Genomic DNA, 19491 nt, shown 5'->3' with positions numbered 1-19491 from the left:
TTTAACAGGAGTCTCGTTGGCGTTGAAAAGAAATACAAAATTATAGAAGAAATCAGATTAGATAAGTTCTAGGAATGTGTTAAACGTCAGTTTTCAACCTTCGACAAGAAGCTTTTGAATTTCAAGAATTCCAAGACACTTTATGTCAACAAAATTTCAATGACAGTCAAATGGATTATGAATTATGTTCACTTTTAAATGATAGAACTTAAAACACCCTTTAAAAATAAATCTTGATAGGAAGGAAAAAGGGCTATCTCGTCAAAAAGACAAACCACATAAGAAAACTCGAAAGTAACAAGCTGCATACCTAACTCTGGAACTGAACTGAATAAAGAAGAAGAAAACTTGTTAGAAATTGCAAAAAGCCCTGCTGATGATGATCTTTGGAACTTCTATTTTCTTATTTTCTCATCTCCCCCTTTTCGTTCGGAAGAACACTACAAGATTCAATAAAAAAAAAACAACAACGAAAAATAAATAAAAACCTTTAACAAGAAGAAGAAACAAATTAACAACATTCCGGCCATTTTGTGTTTGTTATTCAAATGCAAAAACCTATTTTTCTTAGAGGAACTATACAACAACACAACAACAAGAATTTGTGAGTTGAAAGAGAAATCTGCATAGGTCGGTAGTACGATGAACGAACAGGCTTGCCAGACTTGACTATCTTTTTTTCCAACAATGAAGTATGACAGTGACAGCTCAATAATAATTTGTGCTATAAGTAGCCCAAATCTAACCTTGGGTTATATTTTTCATTGAACAAACAAATAATTTACACAAAAAGCAAATTAAACTTATGGTTTAGCAACGTTACGTTAAAGATACCAGATTTGTTTTAATTGAAATTGGGCTAATTTGAGCTACTTTTTCATTCCGATTTTGGATTACAAATAATTTTAAACTGGGTTATCGCGATAGTTCATGACATGACAACCCTATTTACGAGTATAAGAAGACCCTCTTTTTTGAAATGTTACGTTGAATGTAGTATAAGTCAAGATGACCGTTGTTGTGTGAAGCTTGCCAGACTGGGCTATCTTTTTTTTCCAACAATGAAGTATGACAGTGACAGCTCAATAACAATTTGTGCTATAAGTAGCCCAAATCTAACCTTGGGTTATATTTTTAATTGAACAAACAAATAACTTACACAGAAAGCAAATTATTTAATTTATGGTTTAGCAACGTAACGTTAAAGATACCAGATTTGTTTTTATTGAAATTGGGCTAATTTGAGCTACTTTTTCATTCCGATTTTGGATTACAGATAATTTTAAACTGGGTTATCGCGACATGCTATCATGACATGGCAACCCTATGTAAAATTATAAGAAGACCTTCTTTTTTTAAATGTTTCGTTGCATGTAGTATAAGTCAAGATGACCGTTGTTGTGTGAGTGTCAAAGAAACGATGAGTGAAGAAACAACAAAATCCACTAAAACTAAGGTACCTAACCTACCTACTTCTTCCCATTTCTACTTTATATTATAGTCTTTTCTTTCAAATTTCGTTCTATGGAATTCCATATAGATTTTGTTTTAAAAATTGTCTGTGCAATTTTTTTATTTTATTTTGTGTTCGTTCATTTTTCGTTGTATTTTTCTTTGTTCTTTCAAATGTTCGAACACCTGTTAGCATTTTTATAAATTAAGCAGATGATAGAATGAAAAATAATATATGCAAAACTTTTAAAAATATCCTTTGTAAAATGAACCGAAATATAATTCCAATGGAGATAACGTAATGCATTATGCATACGAAGCATCTGACAACTGAACAAGGTGTTTACACAAAGCAGTTAATGGGGCATCGAAAGGGACCTAGAAGCAAATGTCAAAACGGTGAACATTTAGACATACAAATACTGAAAACATCTTTGTTTATTTCTTTCGTTAAAATCATCAAAATTCAGAATTCTTAGAGCCCTCAGTAGGGCAGCTGTCATTAAAAGTAAGGATATCTTTTGATGACATTTAGTTACGTTACAGAAACAAAGGTATGTTGGGTGATTTAAAGTTCATTTTTGAAGCCACCAGTGGGCGGGCTGTCATAAAAAGCAAGATGTCCCCGGTGACACCCAGTTACGTTTAGTTACGTTACAGAAGCTAAAAGTTTGTTCGATAATTAGGTTTCGTCAAAATGAACTTGCTGTAAAATTGTTAATTTTGGAAATAAATATAAAAACATTTTGAAGTTTTTAACTATTTTAATATTCATTGAAGTTACGATTACGATTACAAACCAAAGGATGATACTCATCAATTATTTAAACAGAAGCTAATGTTTACTCAAGGGGTAAGGATTCATGTTCGGATACTGGTATACATAAAATCATGTAGTTGCCTTTCAAATGCCAAAAGGTTCAAAATCCCACACTTTTCTCTAAATCCATTAGAAGCCTTCAGTTTTCATTTATTTTGCGTAGGCGAAATGTTAAAGGCAAAATATATGCTTCTGTGCTATAAATAGCAATAAACTGAAAGTTCGCAAAAGTCCACTTTAAGAATAACCTTTCATCGAGTTAAGGGTAGACAAAGACGTGGATGTGGAACCGTCAGCAAATGTTGACTTTAACGCCTACAATGTCAATGTCAACTAATTTTATCCAGAAAGTAGCCCTTATAATAGATTGGCATATAGAACGTATGTATATAGAACGTAAATAGATTGCGTGACATATTCCATTTAATATTAAAATGTACACTCACGCACAATTTTAACTTTAATGTTTGAAGTTAAAGTCAATATTTATATCCCTCTTTCTTCTCTTTCTCTTTATCAAAGAATATTTGATTTGATATTAAATATTTTGCAGCAACAAATTGACGTTTCATCAAACATCAGGGCGGGTCGTCAATTCACTTGTCATCCATCATCAAGTTGACAGTTGATTGTGGTTGGTTTTTATACTGTACTGTTCGTACATACCTCCCTTTCTAACCACAAGGAATAATGTCGTTTTCTTTTTCATATAAAACGAGAAAAAAACAATAAAGAAGGGTGTATTTTATGGGTATTCTTAAAAAGTAACAAATTCAAACTTTGAAAGATAAATTTCATTTGTCATAAAATATATAATTTTATAAAAATACTGATGTCGAATTAAATTTCCAGTTATCTTCTTATCGAATAACTTAAATACACTCTAAACAACAGTCTTATCAAGGAATGCGAAAACAAATGAAGATAACAAAAGTTAACCTTACCTTTATTTTGTACTTTTTTGATACTTGGTCTTTAATGTTGAAAAAACAAATTTATTAAAAACACATCTGTTAGATTTTTCTTTCATTTACGCGTAAATTGCAAATTTAATTTTCTTTTGTTATAGTTTAAGGGATGAGAGATGTTATTGGGAATGGTCTTTTACCATAAATTTTATAGCAGTTTTCCTAGAAAAAGGGATATTTTTGTTTGGCATAATGAAATTTGTGTAGGCAAGGGTATTGACATTACGTTGAAGGGTGTTGGAAAAAGCAATAAACACAAATATTTTATGAATATATATGTTTTCTTATTATTCAGATAATAATAGCTGTGGCTAATTTGTTCAGTACGATATGAAAATGTACACAATAAAAAATGTGCTAGGGTGGTTTCTTTTTTGTTTGTTAATTTGTTGAATGACGTCAAGAAAATTAAAGGGAATTTATTTTGCACATGAAATGTTGTAGTACGTAGTGTATTAAGAAAGATCGATAGTTATTATTAACCTACATATGAACATTCTACGTAACGTATAAAACAATTTGTAGGTATTTACTTAAAGATTATACTTTTTATAAAATTAGTTATAAAATTGCCATTTTAAAACTTTTCTTTTACTGTCAAAAATGTGACTTGTCAAAAAAAATGTATATGTGAGCCCTATTTCTAAAACATTGACAAGTGCGACAGTTGACAGATGATGTAAATAACAAATATCTATATTCTGTCCCATACACAAATTGACAGCTTTGTAGAACTATCAGGAAATTTTTGTATGGAACAGAAATAAATACAAATTACAATTAAGTATCTGTCAAAATGTCAAATATTATGTTTTCAAGTAAGTAATACAAAATTGGATGTGTAATTTCACGAAATACGGCGTCCTCGAATTTTTAAAGAAAGATTTAAACTTTATTTTGCTGCATAAAGTGATTTTCAATTTTATGGACATTTTAGAGGCTGGTGAAAAGTGCAAGAAAATATACTTTTTTAAGAATCGGTCCACACCTCTAACATCCCACAAAAAGAAGTTTTTCATTAGGCGTTTTCTTTTTTAGTTCAGAGCTAAGCACTGAGCAGAGTCTGAGCGAACAGAGTAGAGTAGAGTTCTGAGCTGTCATGATTTAAAATGTCGCCTGTTTGAAAGCTTTAATCAAATTAAATAAAAAAACATTCATAGAGTTGGTCCATTTGAAGCCTGAAAAAAATTTAATTCATAAAAATGTTATATGCAATTAGTTTTTTCTAAATTATGTTTCCTTTTGCACTAAAGCGACCAGCCTCTTCCGCCATTTTTATTGTTTTGATGATGATTTTTTTAATTTACCGGCTTTCAAAAATATCAAATTGTTTGTGTTCAGCATTTTACTCCGTTTACTCTGTTATTTTATTCTGAGCTCACAGAGTGCGCTCTGAACATGTTCAGAACTTAAAACAAAAAACGAATTTGAAGCTCTGAACGATCAGAGCTAAAAAAGAAACACAATTATTTTTTTGACAGTTCGAGTTCTGCTCTGAACTAAAAAAGAAAAACGCCAATTGTTTTACTGCTACGAAATTTTCATTGTATTCAACTGACAATTGTCAATACGTTAAACAAAAAAAAACTTGTCAGATAAGTGCGACAAATTTGTAGAATTGTTGCTTGTCAATATGTATGAAGGCTAAACTTGACAAGTTACGAAGATATAAGAATAGACAAATTGTTGACAAAAAAACAGCAACATAAAATTGAAAGAATAAACTGGCTACAAATTGGGAGAGGGGGCTTGAATAATAGGTCCGTTCGCGTACTTTCTGCACTAAAATTCGTAAAAAGATATAATTTAAAGAGTGGGGTGAAATTCTCTTACCAAAAAAAAAAAACTACAAAAAAGTAAGCGAACGGGAAAACCACAATTTTCCACACAATATTACTGCTTGTTGCTGATCTTTGAAAATTAGTTTTAAAATTTTATAACTGACGAGCAATTTATTTAATTTATTTGAATTTCTATCAAATTTGACACTTTTCACAAATCAGCCCAAAGAAATTTCTTGGGCTAAAATTCGTAGGTTGGGGAAATATTTTATTCTTTCGTGAGCGCTCTCTTTTACGAAAAACTACGAAATGTTTAAGTACGCGAACAGGACTTGGTGAAATTTCTTATTTTTTTTTTTCGTAAAATTGGACTGTTTAAGGAGGTTACGGAAAAGGACCTTATATGTACATGAATCATTGAAACATAAATATGCTGTCTTGTCATTTTCTTTTAACCTAAATTCCGAATTTACTTTGACAGCTGAAAGAAACTTTTTAAAAAAAATTGTTTTTATGGAAAAATTAAATGATCTTAACTGTCAATCTAAATTCCGAATTTACTTTGACAGTTGAAAGAAACTTTTGAAAAAAATTGTTTTTATGGACAAATTAAATGATCTTAACTGTCAAACTAAATTCACAATTGGAAGTGTTGATCTACAGAAGTGAATAGTTTGTTTACAATTACTTTTTTTACTTAGAAGAAAACAATGAGACTAAAAACAATTTGTTTGTTATGTTTATATGTTTTTCTTTTATTCACCACTTTGTCTTTCATTCTGTTGTTACAAAAAAAAAAAACTTATATAAATATTTGAAAACATATCAATACATTATTTGCCCCGTCAATTTATAGTAAATTTCTCACATAAGCAAAAGCAGTAACAATTTTTTGTATTATTATTCATTTTGTAGTTTAGAGTTATAAAAAGAATTTACGATGCTGGTAGTTTCACAAAATAAACAATATCTATTATTTTAGCATCGTAGAACAGGCTTTAAACAAGTTCACAACGAAAAAACACACAAATTTTAGGCTTTGAACGTTCACACGTAAAAAGGAAACACAATTTCTTATTTGACACTTCAGCCGTTGCTTTGAACTAAAAAATAAAAACACCTTATAACTTATTTTGCTGAACATGTCCAATTGATAGGTATGTTCGTTTTAAATCTTATTATGAATTGTGACAGAAGATTTATTTTAAATTCAAGATTAATTTATTTGGTCAGCCTATACCTGAGGCATCTTATTCTTTTCAAGTAAGAAATAAGTGTAACTTCTCCTTAAAAGTGATAACGATTAAGGTAGAGCTGTCAAATTTCTAACTTTGTTTCGAATTACAAATGAAAAGAAAAACTTTTATTCGTTACGCTGCAGCTGAAAATTAAGGGGTATTTCTGACGAAAAATAAAAATCTGCAGATTTAATTTGAAATCAAAAATAGATCAATATTTTTGACTCATGGAATGCAAAAGCAGGGGAAATTTTTGTTTTGACAGATCTAGATCGAAAATAAATTGCTTTTTTTAACCCATGAAAAACCCCCTCCAAAAATTCATTATATTTGCACGGTTTTCTTTAAACGAAGGTATATTCTAACAAATAAGAAAATCGATTAAGAAGTAAAACTATTTTAGGTATATTAATATCAGGTATTTCATTTGTGATTCGAAATTACTAAAATTTGATTTAAAATACAATTAAACATGACTTATTGAACTAACTTATCCATTCTCTGTTCAAAACGTTGCTGCATTTTTAAATTATTTTGAATAATTTTAAGCAAATTGTTTTCAAATCACTTAAAATAATAATTTGCTTATATGAATAATACAACTCGACTACGAACCTTCTACTAAAAATTCGCAAGACTCTTCTTTACCTCCCTATTTTTCAACAACGAAATCCTTTTTCCAAGAATCACAGGTAGGTGGTACCTAATGTAGCTGAATTTTAAGACCATAATTTTACAACCATACGTGTACGTTTATTGTATGCACACTTTTATATGTAAGATTTAAAAATATTTATCTTTATGACGGTAAGCCGTAATAGTAGCAGCTATAAGAATTCTTATTTTTTCTGCTTTTGAATGGAATGGAATGTCCATCATTAGACTTGTTGGGAGTTATAATTTTTTGTATTCAATGATATACAATTGGGTTTTTCTGAATATAGATATATGGTGGTCCTACCTATAATCTTTTTACAATCCTCAGGTAGAGATTTACCTACTCACGTTTGCGTACCTATTATATTTATGGATTATAAGATGTAACCTTAAGTTGAGAAAATATTTGCTTCTTACCTATTTTAAGTGTATTTTAAGATTGACCTTAGAGAGTTTACTAGATGTCTACTATATGTGTGGCTGTGTTCAAAAAAATAGTATTGTTCCAGATTGCATGGAGTCTGGAGCCCAATGAACACTGACCAAGCTCACTTAGTATGTTTGCCCAGGCATCCTTAACCACCTTCCAAAGTTCAAGGTTATTTGACAGTTTAGACTTAAAGTATGGCTGTTTTAAGATCCCCCATACATTTTCTATGAGATTAACGTCAGATGATTGTGCAGGCAAAACGATAACCTCAATGACGTTTATCCTAAAACATTCTTTGGCCGCTCAACTCTTATATGTTAAGCCATTATCCTGCTGGAATATAAATTCATTCATACCTAGCGTCAGTCGGTATAGTTCTGTCTTAAATATCCACATAGACACGTTGCTTCATGATACCCTCGATAAGATGTGAAAAATGTGCCTGAACTATTATTTTTGACAGTTTTTGTAGGAAATCTGGCTGATATTTCATGCCTTTTACGAAATTCAAGGTAATCGGAAACTTTTACGAATTCCGAAAAATCATATAACGTATAAGATTGTCCACTACGAACTTATTTGGAAATAATTTTTCGGGATTCTTAAGATGGAAGTCGTTGTAGGGCTGATTGTATATTAGTAGGACGGCGGACGTATTGGCATTATCTAGTACTACCAAAAATTGTTCAAAAATTGCAAAGTAGGAAATCAAAGGTGAAAAATTACATGTATAGTGATAAAAAACTTAATTATGATAACCTTTCGCTTTTATAACATCCTGAAGGCTATTCTTCATAGAGAGAACTAGTTTTGAAGTGAGTTCCGGCGAAATTTTGTTCCATTCTTCCAATATAACAGCTTTAAGCTGGTTTTTATTACTTATTTTTGATTTTCGGACCTTTCTTCCTAAATAATCCAAAAGATGCTTAATGGGATAGAGGTCTGGAGATTGGGGAGGACGAGGCAATAGCGATTTAACGTTGTTTATAATCGTTGTCTTGCACAAGTAAAAAGTGGTCTTTAAGGCCAATTTTTAAAGCGCTGGATTTCAAATTTTCTTTTAAAATTTGTAAATATTTGTTTATATCCATTGTTGTTTCTATAAAAACTAAATTTCCCACACCATTGGACCCCATAACTCCCAGATCATAACATTTCCGTCTCCATGTTTCACCGTTGATTGCAAATTCTTCACATCTAATGCTGTGTTTGATTTCCTCCACACAAATCTGCGACCGTTCGACCCAAAGACATTAAACTTGCTCTCGTCAAGGAATAACACATTCTTCCAAAAATTATCTGGTTTCGAAACAAATGCATTCGCATAGTTCAAGCGGTTTGAAACGTTTTTTTTTTTGTACCGTGCGACCATTATAGGTATCCATTTGAATGCAGAAAGTTCCGAACAGTTTGAGGGTTAAGCGATATTCCATCATTTGCTTGAATGTCAGCAGCTATTTTAGGAGCACTTAACTTGGAATCAGCCTTTACCATTCTTTCAATTGTTCGTTCCATATGAGCGTCTAGTATTTTTTTACCTCTTCCACTTCACACTTCAAAGCTTTTATTTTTCAAATAATTTTTTTTAAACATATTGAACTGTAGACCGTGGTCTACCAATAGTTGACGATATCTCAGCATAACTTTTTCCGTCGTTTCTTAGTTTAAAAATCAGTTTTCTTACTTCAAAAGGTACTTTTTATTAGAAGCCTCCATTTTCAAAATAAACTTTGCAAAATTAAAACAAACACAATTGAAAAGATCAACACCACTGAAAAGATCAATACATACTGAGCCTAGATCTCTCAATATCATTACAGTACACAATTTACATTTCAAACAGAACCGTTATTTCTATTTTGTTAGAGAAGAGAGCAGTGTACGAACATTTGTTTGATGTACGAGAAATTTGTTGACATTCCTGGCAAAATTCTACTAACGGTAAAAAAAACATGAGGCAAAGCTCGAACATTTTGTTATAGTTTTGTTGGATTTCCTATTATACAATATAATTTTATCAAATAAAGTCAATAAGCTCAGGTTTGTGGTAGGAAGTTCATACTTCAATTTTTTGATGTAGCGTACCTACATCTATTATAGTAAATACTATCTTTTATCACTATTGCAGACAATTGTTTAGAATAAACCGTTTTCATTTTTGACGAATGGTTAAAAATAGTTCCTGGTTAGAAGGATCTTGTGTAATTTTATAAAACCCTAGACATTCACCTGCGAATTTTGTCTAAGCCCTCCTCAAATGTCTTTTTTGAGTAGAATAATATTAATACAAATTTCCATTTCTTTTCGCTTTGCTCAGGTATGAATTAGATGCCTCCAACCAAACGACTTTCACATTATTAAAATATTAATAAAACATTTATTTATAAGTATCCATTCTAATTCGAAATTAGTATTCGTAAATAGATACACATAAATATTCTTAATTCTTATTTATCTCTCGCAAAATACAAATTTCAAGTTTTATTTAGCTACTATTTCCACTAAGGTGGACTATCTACCTACTTAATGACTTCCATCAAATTGGTATCAACTAAAAAACCTTTCCCCTATTCCCATCTGAAAGAACTTGTTAAATCTTCATTTCATTTGGACTAAAATGTATCCTACTCAACAAAATAATTCTTCAAATCCATCAACAAATGTTTATTTTTCAATTCAAAAACTCCAATCATTACCAAAAAATAGGAAAATGAGTTTTCTATTTGGGTAGGTATAACTTATCTGCATGTTCCCCCAAAAAAAAAAGAAACTCTCCAATTCAGCTGGAGAAATGTTAAATTCAGCACAATAAGAAATGTCACTTTAAAAAGTGACATTTTCCTTTTTTTTCTCTTTTCTCCTTTTCAACTTCTCGTCTCGTCTCTTCATCTTTCATGCCTATATCCTTTTCTTATACGATACGAATACGATACGTTTTAGTTTTACTACAAGTTCTTTTTTTTTTCATCTCCTTTTTTCTTATTTTCATCATAAGTTATTCTTTCTACATCTTAAATACTACACAGGAATTAAAAAACAGTGACGTTTCATGAGGATTTTTGTTTTTAAATTCTACACCGAATGCACTTTCTTCTTTAATTAAGTTAAATCTTTCATTTTACTCAAAAAGTAACACAAATATAAATAAAAATACAAACCTTGCAAATGGAGTTTGTTCCACATCATAAATTTCGTTTATGTCGTCCTGGACAAGTAATCCTTTCAAACGTTCATCGTCCACGTCCAGCAGTCCATCGCCAATTGGATGAATCCCTTCGGAAAACATTGCACTGCACTGTTGTTCTTTTTTTTTTCAAAACACACGAGTTTTAAAATGAAGTAGTTTCGTTTTTTATTTTTATTATTTTTGGGGGTTTTATCGGTTTAAGTTCGATTAAGCGACGAATCCGATGAATTGGAAATGGAAAACAGTTTAATTTCGATCTCAAATCTTCGAAAAAGGCACTTAATTTAGTTAATTTAGACCGGAAAATTAGTTGTTTTGTTTTTGACAGGTGAGATTTTCTTTTTGAATTTTTTGAAAGAAACGACGAATTTTTTTTTTATTTCTCGGTCGTCGATTCTTCTCTTTCTCTCGCTTGCTCACTACGATTTTTTTACTTACTTCTTTTCAGCAGAGAAATCGCATTTGGCATTAGCAGCAGTAGCACATTTTTCTGAATAATTTTAATATGCTTCATAAGTACAAACGAACGCACAGGCGACACAAAAACGAAAACTACGACGAAGACGTAGACGACGGACGAACCGACGAAAAGACTACGGTACGGCGGCGGCGACGAAAACGACTACGATGACAAGAAGTAGTAAAGTAGAGAGGCGACAACGACGACAGCGAAAAGACAACTTCTCGACTCGACTTGGAATACGTTTTGGGTTTGGGTAACAAGTTGAGTTGTAAGGTTTTTATTTTCTTGCTCTTAATTTCTTCTGTTTTTCTTTAGTTTACAATATTTGCACTTTTTTTTGTTTTCTTTAATTAAATTTAATTTTGTTGAGAGAAAGATCCTTTTTTTAATTTTTAAAGCGAAAGGTTTTGTTGGTTTTTTTGAACTTTTAAAATATTGAGGAGGTTCACAAATCAAACATTTTTGTTCTTTTCGTATTTTCGTCAGAGAGGAAGTACACTCATGCTGGGTTCAAGATGAAAAGTAGTGTTAAATATGCACACACCACACCATACCACGCCCGGGGCTTGCTCTTGCTTTGGGGGTTAACAATAAGTTTAAATTTGCTGTTTTAGGTTTTGTTTGTACCTTTAATAATTCAATTTGATTAAAATTTAAGAAAAAACAAAAAAAGAAAATTCTTTTCTTAACTTGACTTGACACACACAAAAACTTCCTATCTCACTTTGATTCACGCTCAGCGCGGTTACACTCTCTCGCTCTTCTTTTTAATTTTTCTTACTTTTCAAAAAGCAAACAAACAACAAAACTTTCGGATCGCTGTGTTGCGTTTTCTTCGCTTTAATAATTCCACAACTCCACTCGACTCGGTCTCTCAGAAATGACTGCCTGAGCTGAGCTGAGTGCCTGCTGCTGCCAGTGCCTGCCTGTGCCTTCAAAATTGCCTTTGACTGGTTTTCGTTTTCGTTGGTCAGGAATTTTCTCCTCTTTGAGTGGTGTTTCTTGTCTTTTTGTTGTTGTTGGTTCTTCGTTGTTTCGTGTATTTGGAATTGGAATTGATGCAGCTGGTTACTGAATTGCTGAATTGCTTACGATGTGAGTTGATTTAGTTTTGGAGGGTGGGGTGAAATTTTAGTTTCGAATTCAGTCGTTGAATGAAATAGCTGAATACGGAGAAGTTGATCGATTATTGAGGTAGTGTTGGTGAGTTAAGAAGACAGTTACTTTTTTTTTAACCAATTCAGCTCCATCCAGCGCCAGCCGGTCGGTCGGTTGGTTGAGAAAGGGGAGCTTGCTATGGTTCGAGCTCTGCTGACACTGAAACTGGTATTGTGAATTGGTTGTGGGTTTTTTATTTTCTTTTAATTTCGCAGCTCGGATGACAGATTGTTGATTCGTTATTGTGAATTGATGGGGAGTTACCAGGTTTGTTGTAGAGCTGGAAATATTTAAAGAAAATCTGCAATTTTTATAAGTTCTTTGATTCTTTGATATATTTGACGAAATATGATGCATAATTTGACAGTTTTTGACAAGTAAATACAAAATATTGTCTGTCAAACAATTATAAACAAGTCGGTTCTAAATTAGTTTGACATTCAGATAAACGACGATTAAAACATTATGGGGCATATTCATAGATGTTTGCTTAACTGTTGCTAAGGTGTTATTAATCAAGTCCACAGTTTAGGCTATTTATATATACATTTAAACCTAAGATTAGGGCTTAATCTTTGGTTTAACTATAAACATAGCAATTGCTGTGTTTAAGGTTTTATTATCACATCCAAATATCATATTTGATTTTTGTTTGTGTATTGAAAAAGTAAAATATATCAAATAAAAATGTCGATTGATATTGCATTTGAAGAAGATTTGGATTTTTTAGAGGAGTTTGGATTATTTGGTGATCTGCAACATGTGCAACTAAGAAAAAGGAAAATATAAAAAACACGGTTAAATTCATTTGAATTAAGAAGTTTGGATAAAGAAACAGTCACATTTTTTTTAGTATTATTATTATATTATACGTCCAATTTGAGGAATGGCAGTATATTTTTGCTTTGAACTGTCATTTGAAGTATGATTGTAGTAGAATACAACCTTAACCTGGGGTTGGGAAGCCATGTTTTAAGATCCAACCCGAATCAATAAACATATTTGCGCAAAACTATAAACGATTTAGTAAAATTTTAAATACATTTTTAGCAATTTACTAAGCTTAAAAGATGATTTACCTAGTTTTAATCGATTTTTATATATAGTTAGATCCCTTATAGTTAAAATCGGGATCATGACGAAATCTATAACGCAAAAATCTCGAATTTCAAGATTTTATTTTCTAGATTTTAGTTTTCGAGATTTTTTCCATTCTAGATTTTTTTTCGAGATTTTCATATTCAAGATTTTTACTTTCTAGATAATTAATTTCTAGATATAGTGGTAGACCCGTTAAAATCACAGAGTGTCTACAATTATTCGTGGATGAAATGGTACAGTCAACAGTTGGGCATTAAAATTAATGGGTCTGTTTAATTGATTTTCTTTGTTTATTTTCACGAAATGTCATTTTTTAGACATGTTTGGATGCTGGAAAGGCAATTAGCAATTTACTGGTTAGTCAAAGGAAAAAAAAACGTTTACAATATTGACCTCCCTTAGTAACATTGCTAAATATTTAGCAAGTTGCTAACTAGTAAATTGTTAAACCCTTAGGTACATACTTTAACCCCGATTGAATCTTATGCTTAATTCTCTAAATTCTATCATTAAAACTTGATAAACTTGGATCAACAATTTCATTCATTTCAAATCATTTATTATGAATTCGGTTTATTAATTGAAAATAGAGATTAAGACTCTAAATTTTGTAACGACCAAACAATTAGAAACTAGCAAAATTATAATATTTTGAGTGGTATCAATTTTCTTTGCTTTTAATTGAAGTCTTTGCATTTATTTGAAGTCTTTGCATTCTTTTACAATACCCGTGTTTTATCAGAAAATCTATCCATAGTATAGTAGGATTTTACACGAATAAAATAACAATATCCATAGTATAAATACTACCGACAAAACTAAAAGTAGAATCCTACTATGGATGGTTTTTTGACAATTATACGAGTCTCGAATATATCTTATGTGATTTCGGTCTAGAATTTTGGTATGATTGATATTGCATTCGTATCTCGATGGCAGCTTTCGTTGAGCAGTTGTGCATTTGGAATCATGTGTTTTCCATTGGCGAAAAAAAATCTGTTACGGTTGAAATTATTTAGTTTTGTTAATGAAAATGGGATAACTGGGATTATTTTGCAAGAATAGTAAAGATAATTATGTTTTGCTATGTTTCCACTAAAAGTTTATATCAGTTTAGATTTGACAAATCTTTTGGGTGTTTCCACCGCACAAGAAGATTTAAAACTGATTAAGTTTGGCAGCACTTTCTAAAATGCAAATGGTGCTTCGATGTTTCTTATGAAATGCAAGTGAGATAGTTTGATTCGGGTTAAACAATGAAGAACTGAATAGTAATGAAGAACTGAGTAGTTCAGCAACATATAAAAAACATATAATTTGATTAAAACAAAACTATATTTTTTGTACACAAACATGCAAAAAAACAGACCATAATGCATTATCTGTAAAACCAACTCCTCCACACAGGTTTTTCTTCACAAATTTTGAATCGACTCCGATCCCCGACCGGAATTGCGTCAAATCAAGCTCATTTCAACTCGATTCAGTTATATAAAGAATTGAGTCGAGATTCAAGATCGCTTTAATACCACATGTGAATGTAGTAGTCTACGAACAAACCCCCTTCTTAAAGTTTGTATTTTATGTAAAAGCTGCAACTGTTAAATGAACTATTTTTATAGAATCTCAATTTCCAGTTGTTTTCTTACCATTTCTTCTTAAAAATTATAGAGTTTATAAGTTTTAGTTAGTTTATTTTGGTGGAGTTAATTTGAACTTTTGATTTTCATAAAAATTTCTTTTAGTTGTGTGTTTATTTTATTATTATTCTGACAGATCTTCTTTCAGTTGTACCAATTTTTAAATACAAAAATCTGGCTACTGCCGATGTGTTTTCTTGGGTATTCTACTATACTATTTATATAATGCCAAAAAACACGGTTAATCATTGCGTTTACTTTAATGCCTTGCAACCGTTACTCAACTCGTATGTATAATGATTCCAAAGACTTCAAAGGAATGCGAAGAACCGCAGTAAATCAATCGCAAAGACTTCAATAGTATGCAAAAAAATCCATTATATCTAAACAAATTGGAGTTTGGAAAAACAATGATTGCAATATTTTTAAGAGATTCAAAAGATTGCATTCTCAGAAGATTGCTTTCTTTTTTAAGCTTAACCAATGTTACTACTTGTCGGTAGTGAATTTGTTTTTGTAGCAAATGTGACGTTGAATTCTTTATATTCATTTGAATTTTTAGAAAATTACTCATAAAAGATACAATTTTTAATTCAAAATTCATATGAGTGTTGAAGTTTTTGTTCTTGGATTTTCTGAATTTTAAAAACAAAAAAGTTTATATATATAGATTTTCTGTTTGGGCATTTTGGCAAATCAATTATGACACATTAAAGTAAAAATAAAGATCTCAGAACCTAATATCTTTTTATATAAAGACAAATATTTTGTACATATTAATTTTGTCTTCCGCTTAAGATTGAAAAATAAAAGAGTACAAGTATTTTTTTACTTTCAATTCTTTATTACTTGAAAGTAACGGTTGATTTTAATGTTGTTACTATGACTACCTTATATGGTAGGCAATAAAAATGTGTAAATGATTGAAAAGTAAAATACCGTTTTGCGAAAAATGAAGATTGTTTGTGATTTGGGTTGTTTTTAGTTGGACATAGCCCGTTTTGCCATCAAAGAGTGTATTTTTAATTTGTGTGATTTTTTAAAAAGAAAATAATCTTTTTGAGGTAATTAAATATTCCTTTAATGATCTATATTTAAAAAAATGCTGATCTTTGAAATGAAGACAAAAGTGCGGACGGTAACAGACATTTTTAAGTTGTTAAAATGCTCCAGGAAGCTGGTTTATAATTCGTCATTTCAAAAAGTTTGGATTGATTGAAAACGCTTAATGCACGACAACAACCCTAAACACACTTCAAAGTTAGTGAAGTATGCCTTAGAGGTGAATAAAATCGACGTATTGAAGTTCCCAGAACAATCACCCGATCGTAACCCGATCGAGAATTTGTGGAATGATGTTGAACATCACATTGAGCAAAAAAACCAACCAATTTAACAAAATTGTGGCAGGGGATTCAAAATGCTTGGTATGCCATTCCAAAGTCACAATGTGAGGCTTTGGTTAAAAGTTTGCCAAGAAGAATTGCTTCTGTACTGAAAATAAAGGGTTCCCTACCAAAAACTAAGAAAAAATTAGAATTGATAACGTTAAGTAAAATTTTAACAAGAAACTGTTGAATGTGCTAAATTCGTGTCCAGGCGAAACATGGATGTTTCTAGATTCCAAACTTTTTTCTTCTTACAGATCATAAACATATTTGATGAAGTACTATAAAAACATAGTGCTATGTATATGTATGTATGTATGTAATGTAAATAAAATATAACTAATTTCATAATACGAAAACAAACTGAAAATTAAATGGTTTTTATTTTCTTTAACAAGTGTGCTAAATTCTTGTCCACCACTGTATGTATTCACTTGTTTAATACTCTAAAGATGGAGATTTAATTTTCTAGTAAAATGTTGTTAGGACGGTTGATAAAGGGTAGAACTAGGTTTTGCACTTCGCTTTCTCCTTACTTAAGGTGGCGCTACAGTCCGGGGCGGACCTGGGCCTCAACCAACAAGCGTCTCCAGCCAGCTCGGTCTTTACCTAGCTGTCTCCAGTTTCACACGCCAAGTTGGTTGAGGTCCTTTCCCACCTGCGTGCGCCACATGATTCGCGGTCTTCCTCTACTGCGCCGTCAATCGGGATTGGATTCGAAGACCTTCCGGGCTGGAGCGTTGATGTTCATCCGCTCTACATGACCTAGTCATCTAAGCCGTTGGACTTTAATTCAGCTAACTAGGTCAGTGTCGCTGTACAGCCCGTACAGTTCGTCGTTATATCTTCTCCTCCATTCTCCATCTATGCGTACGGGACCAAAAATCACCCGAAGAATTTTTCTCTCGAAGCATCCTTAGACGCTCTCATCTTTCTTTGACAGGGTCCAGGCCTCAGCGCCATAAATGAGAACACAAATGATGAGTGTCTTATAGATGGTGATTTTACATGCTCGAGAGAGGACTTTACTTCTCAATTGCCTTCTAAGTCCAAAGAAGCAGCGATTTGCAAGAGTTATTCTTTGTTTGATTTCAGCGCTGGTGTCGTTGTCTGCATTAATAGCGGTGCCTAGGTAGACAAAGTCCTTAATTACCTCAAAGTTATAGCTGTCCTATGTGACGTTTTGTCCAATACGTCGTCGTTCAGTGTCCTTTTTTGATGACAGCATATACTTGGTCTTGCCCTCATTGACCACCAAACCCATCTTCTTCGCTTTCGTCGCAATGCTCAAAAACGCTCCACTGACATCACGCTTTGATCTTCCAATTATGTCAATATCATCTGCGTATCCGAGTAATTGGATGGATCTTTGGAAGATTGTGCCTCTAGTGTTGACGGCTGAGTTTTGCACAATTCTTTCCAGAACGATGTTGAAGAAGTCACATGACAGTGCATCGCCTTGTCTAAAACCTTTTTTGACATCAAATACATCGGTAAGATCTTTTCCGACCTTGATAGAGCAGCGTGCATTCTCCATCGTCATTCTGCACAAAAGGATAAGTTTGACAGGGATGCCAAAACTATACATTGCTCGGTAGAGCTCTTCCCTATAGATGCTGTCATACGCGGCTTTAAAATCGATATAGAGATGGTGGGTATCGATTTGAAGCTCCTGGGTTTTTTCCAAGATCTGCCGTAGGGTGAATATTTGGTCGATAGTGGACTTTCCTGGTCTGAAGCCACACTGATAAGGTCCAATCAGGTTGTTGACGAATGGCTTCAGACGTTCACACAATACAGCAGAGAGGATCTTATACGCAATGTTAAGGAGACTGATGCCTCTGTAGTTGGCGCAGTTTAGAGGGTCTCCTTTCTTATGTATCGGGCACACTATTCTGAGATTCCACTCATCGGGCATGCTTTCTTCCGACCATATTTTGCAGATGAGTTAGTGCATGCTCCGTACCAAGTCATCGCCTGCTGCTTTGAATAGTTCGGCAGAGATGCCGTCAGCTCCAGCAGCTTTGTTTGACTTAAGTTTAGATATAGCTATCTTCACTTCGTCAAGGTCGGGTAGGCGGAATTTTTGATTTTGGCCTCTCGGAATGTTTGGATATCCTGGATACTGGAGAAGTGTCGTGCGTCGATCGCAATGTGGTTTATCTGGTTGACGGTTGATTGATCAGGATATTTCCATGTCCCCTTGTGGATATTGAGATGCGTGAACTGCGTACTAGCTACCAGAACGTCTCGCCCGCAGCGAAATCGACCAGCCTGAATCCGTTGTCGGAGGAAGTGTCGTGCAGGCTGTATCTCCCGATTATCCCACCAAAGATGTCTTCTCTTCCTAGCTTGGCATTAAAATCTCCTAAGACAATTTTAATGTCATAGCCAGGGCACTGCTCATATGTCTTGTCCAAGAGCTCGAAGAATATGGTGTCTTCATCTTTCTCCTCTGTTGGGGCATGCGCGCATATTAGGCTTATGTTGGCAAGTTAAGCCTTGATGCGGATTGTATGCGCTCGCTCACACTGTTGAAACTCAAGACTTTTTGCCTGAGTCTAGTTTCAACAACAAATCTACACCCAAATAGACGCTGTCTTTGTTCTCGGTAGCAGTCGCCGTAGTAGATACCGCAGTCTTTTAGTTTGCGTTTGCCCGGTCCATCCCATCGCACTTCTTGGATGGCTGTTATATCTGCCTTGCAGCAGTTTAGGGCTTCCGCTAATTGTTCGGCTGCACGTGGTCTGTAAAGGGACCTAACATTCCACGTACATATCCGAAGTTCGTTGTCCTTATTTCGTTTGCGTGGGTTGTCAACAGTGAATCCGTCCGTATCCGAGGCTTGTTGGTGCTTCGAAACTTAAGGTATTTTTACGTGGCCAGGAAGTCACCCCAACGGCACAACCCCCAACCTGGAGCGCCAGATCCTTGGTATAACTTCAAGGAAGGGGAGCCGGATAAACCGCTCTTTACAGGCCTGGGCTCCGAATATGTCGAAGAAGCCCTATAAGGTGTTCACTAAGTAGTTCAACCTTACTGGAACTGTAGACGCCACCGTTGATTCTATCTCGAGAATTCGTCCGCTGCCTCCTGGATAAGGAGAGGTGCCTTAGTGGAAACACATCTCCCCCCTCTCTCGTTTGCTGCCCCCAACAACTATCCACTGGGGTTGGAACCCAATCTCCAGTTGAGGTACTAGGCACCC

General features: G+C 33.2%; 1 protein-coding gene across 1 annotated transcript in view; it reads right to left on the bottom strand.

Annotated features, from left to right (window-relative positions):
- The window catches only part of LOC129947615 (death-associated protein kinase related), a 136065-nt gene that overhangs the window by 114524 nt on the left and 2050 nt on the right, over window positions 1–19491 (bottom strand). The window contains exon 2 of the mRNA XM_056058244.1: window positions 10505–12434. Within this exon, the coding sequence (XP_055914219.1) occupies window positions 10505–10632 (128 nt within the window). The 5' untranslated portion in view covers window positions 10633–12434. The remainder of the gene's footprint in view (window positions 1–10504; window positions 12435–19491) is intronic.

The sequence above is a fragment of the Eupeodes corollae genome, chromosome 2, assembly GCF_945859685.1.
Source record: "Eupeodes corollae chromosome 2, idEupCoro1.1, whole genome shotgun sequence".
Classification (NCBI taxonomy): domain Eukaryota; kingdom Metazoa; phylum Arthropoda; class Insecta; order Diptera; family Syrphidae; genus Eupeodes; species Eupeodes corollae.
This window is presented reverse-complemented; position numbering and strand designations above follow the sequence as displayed.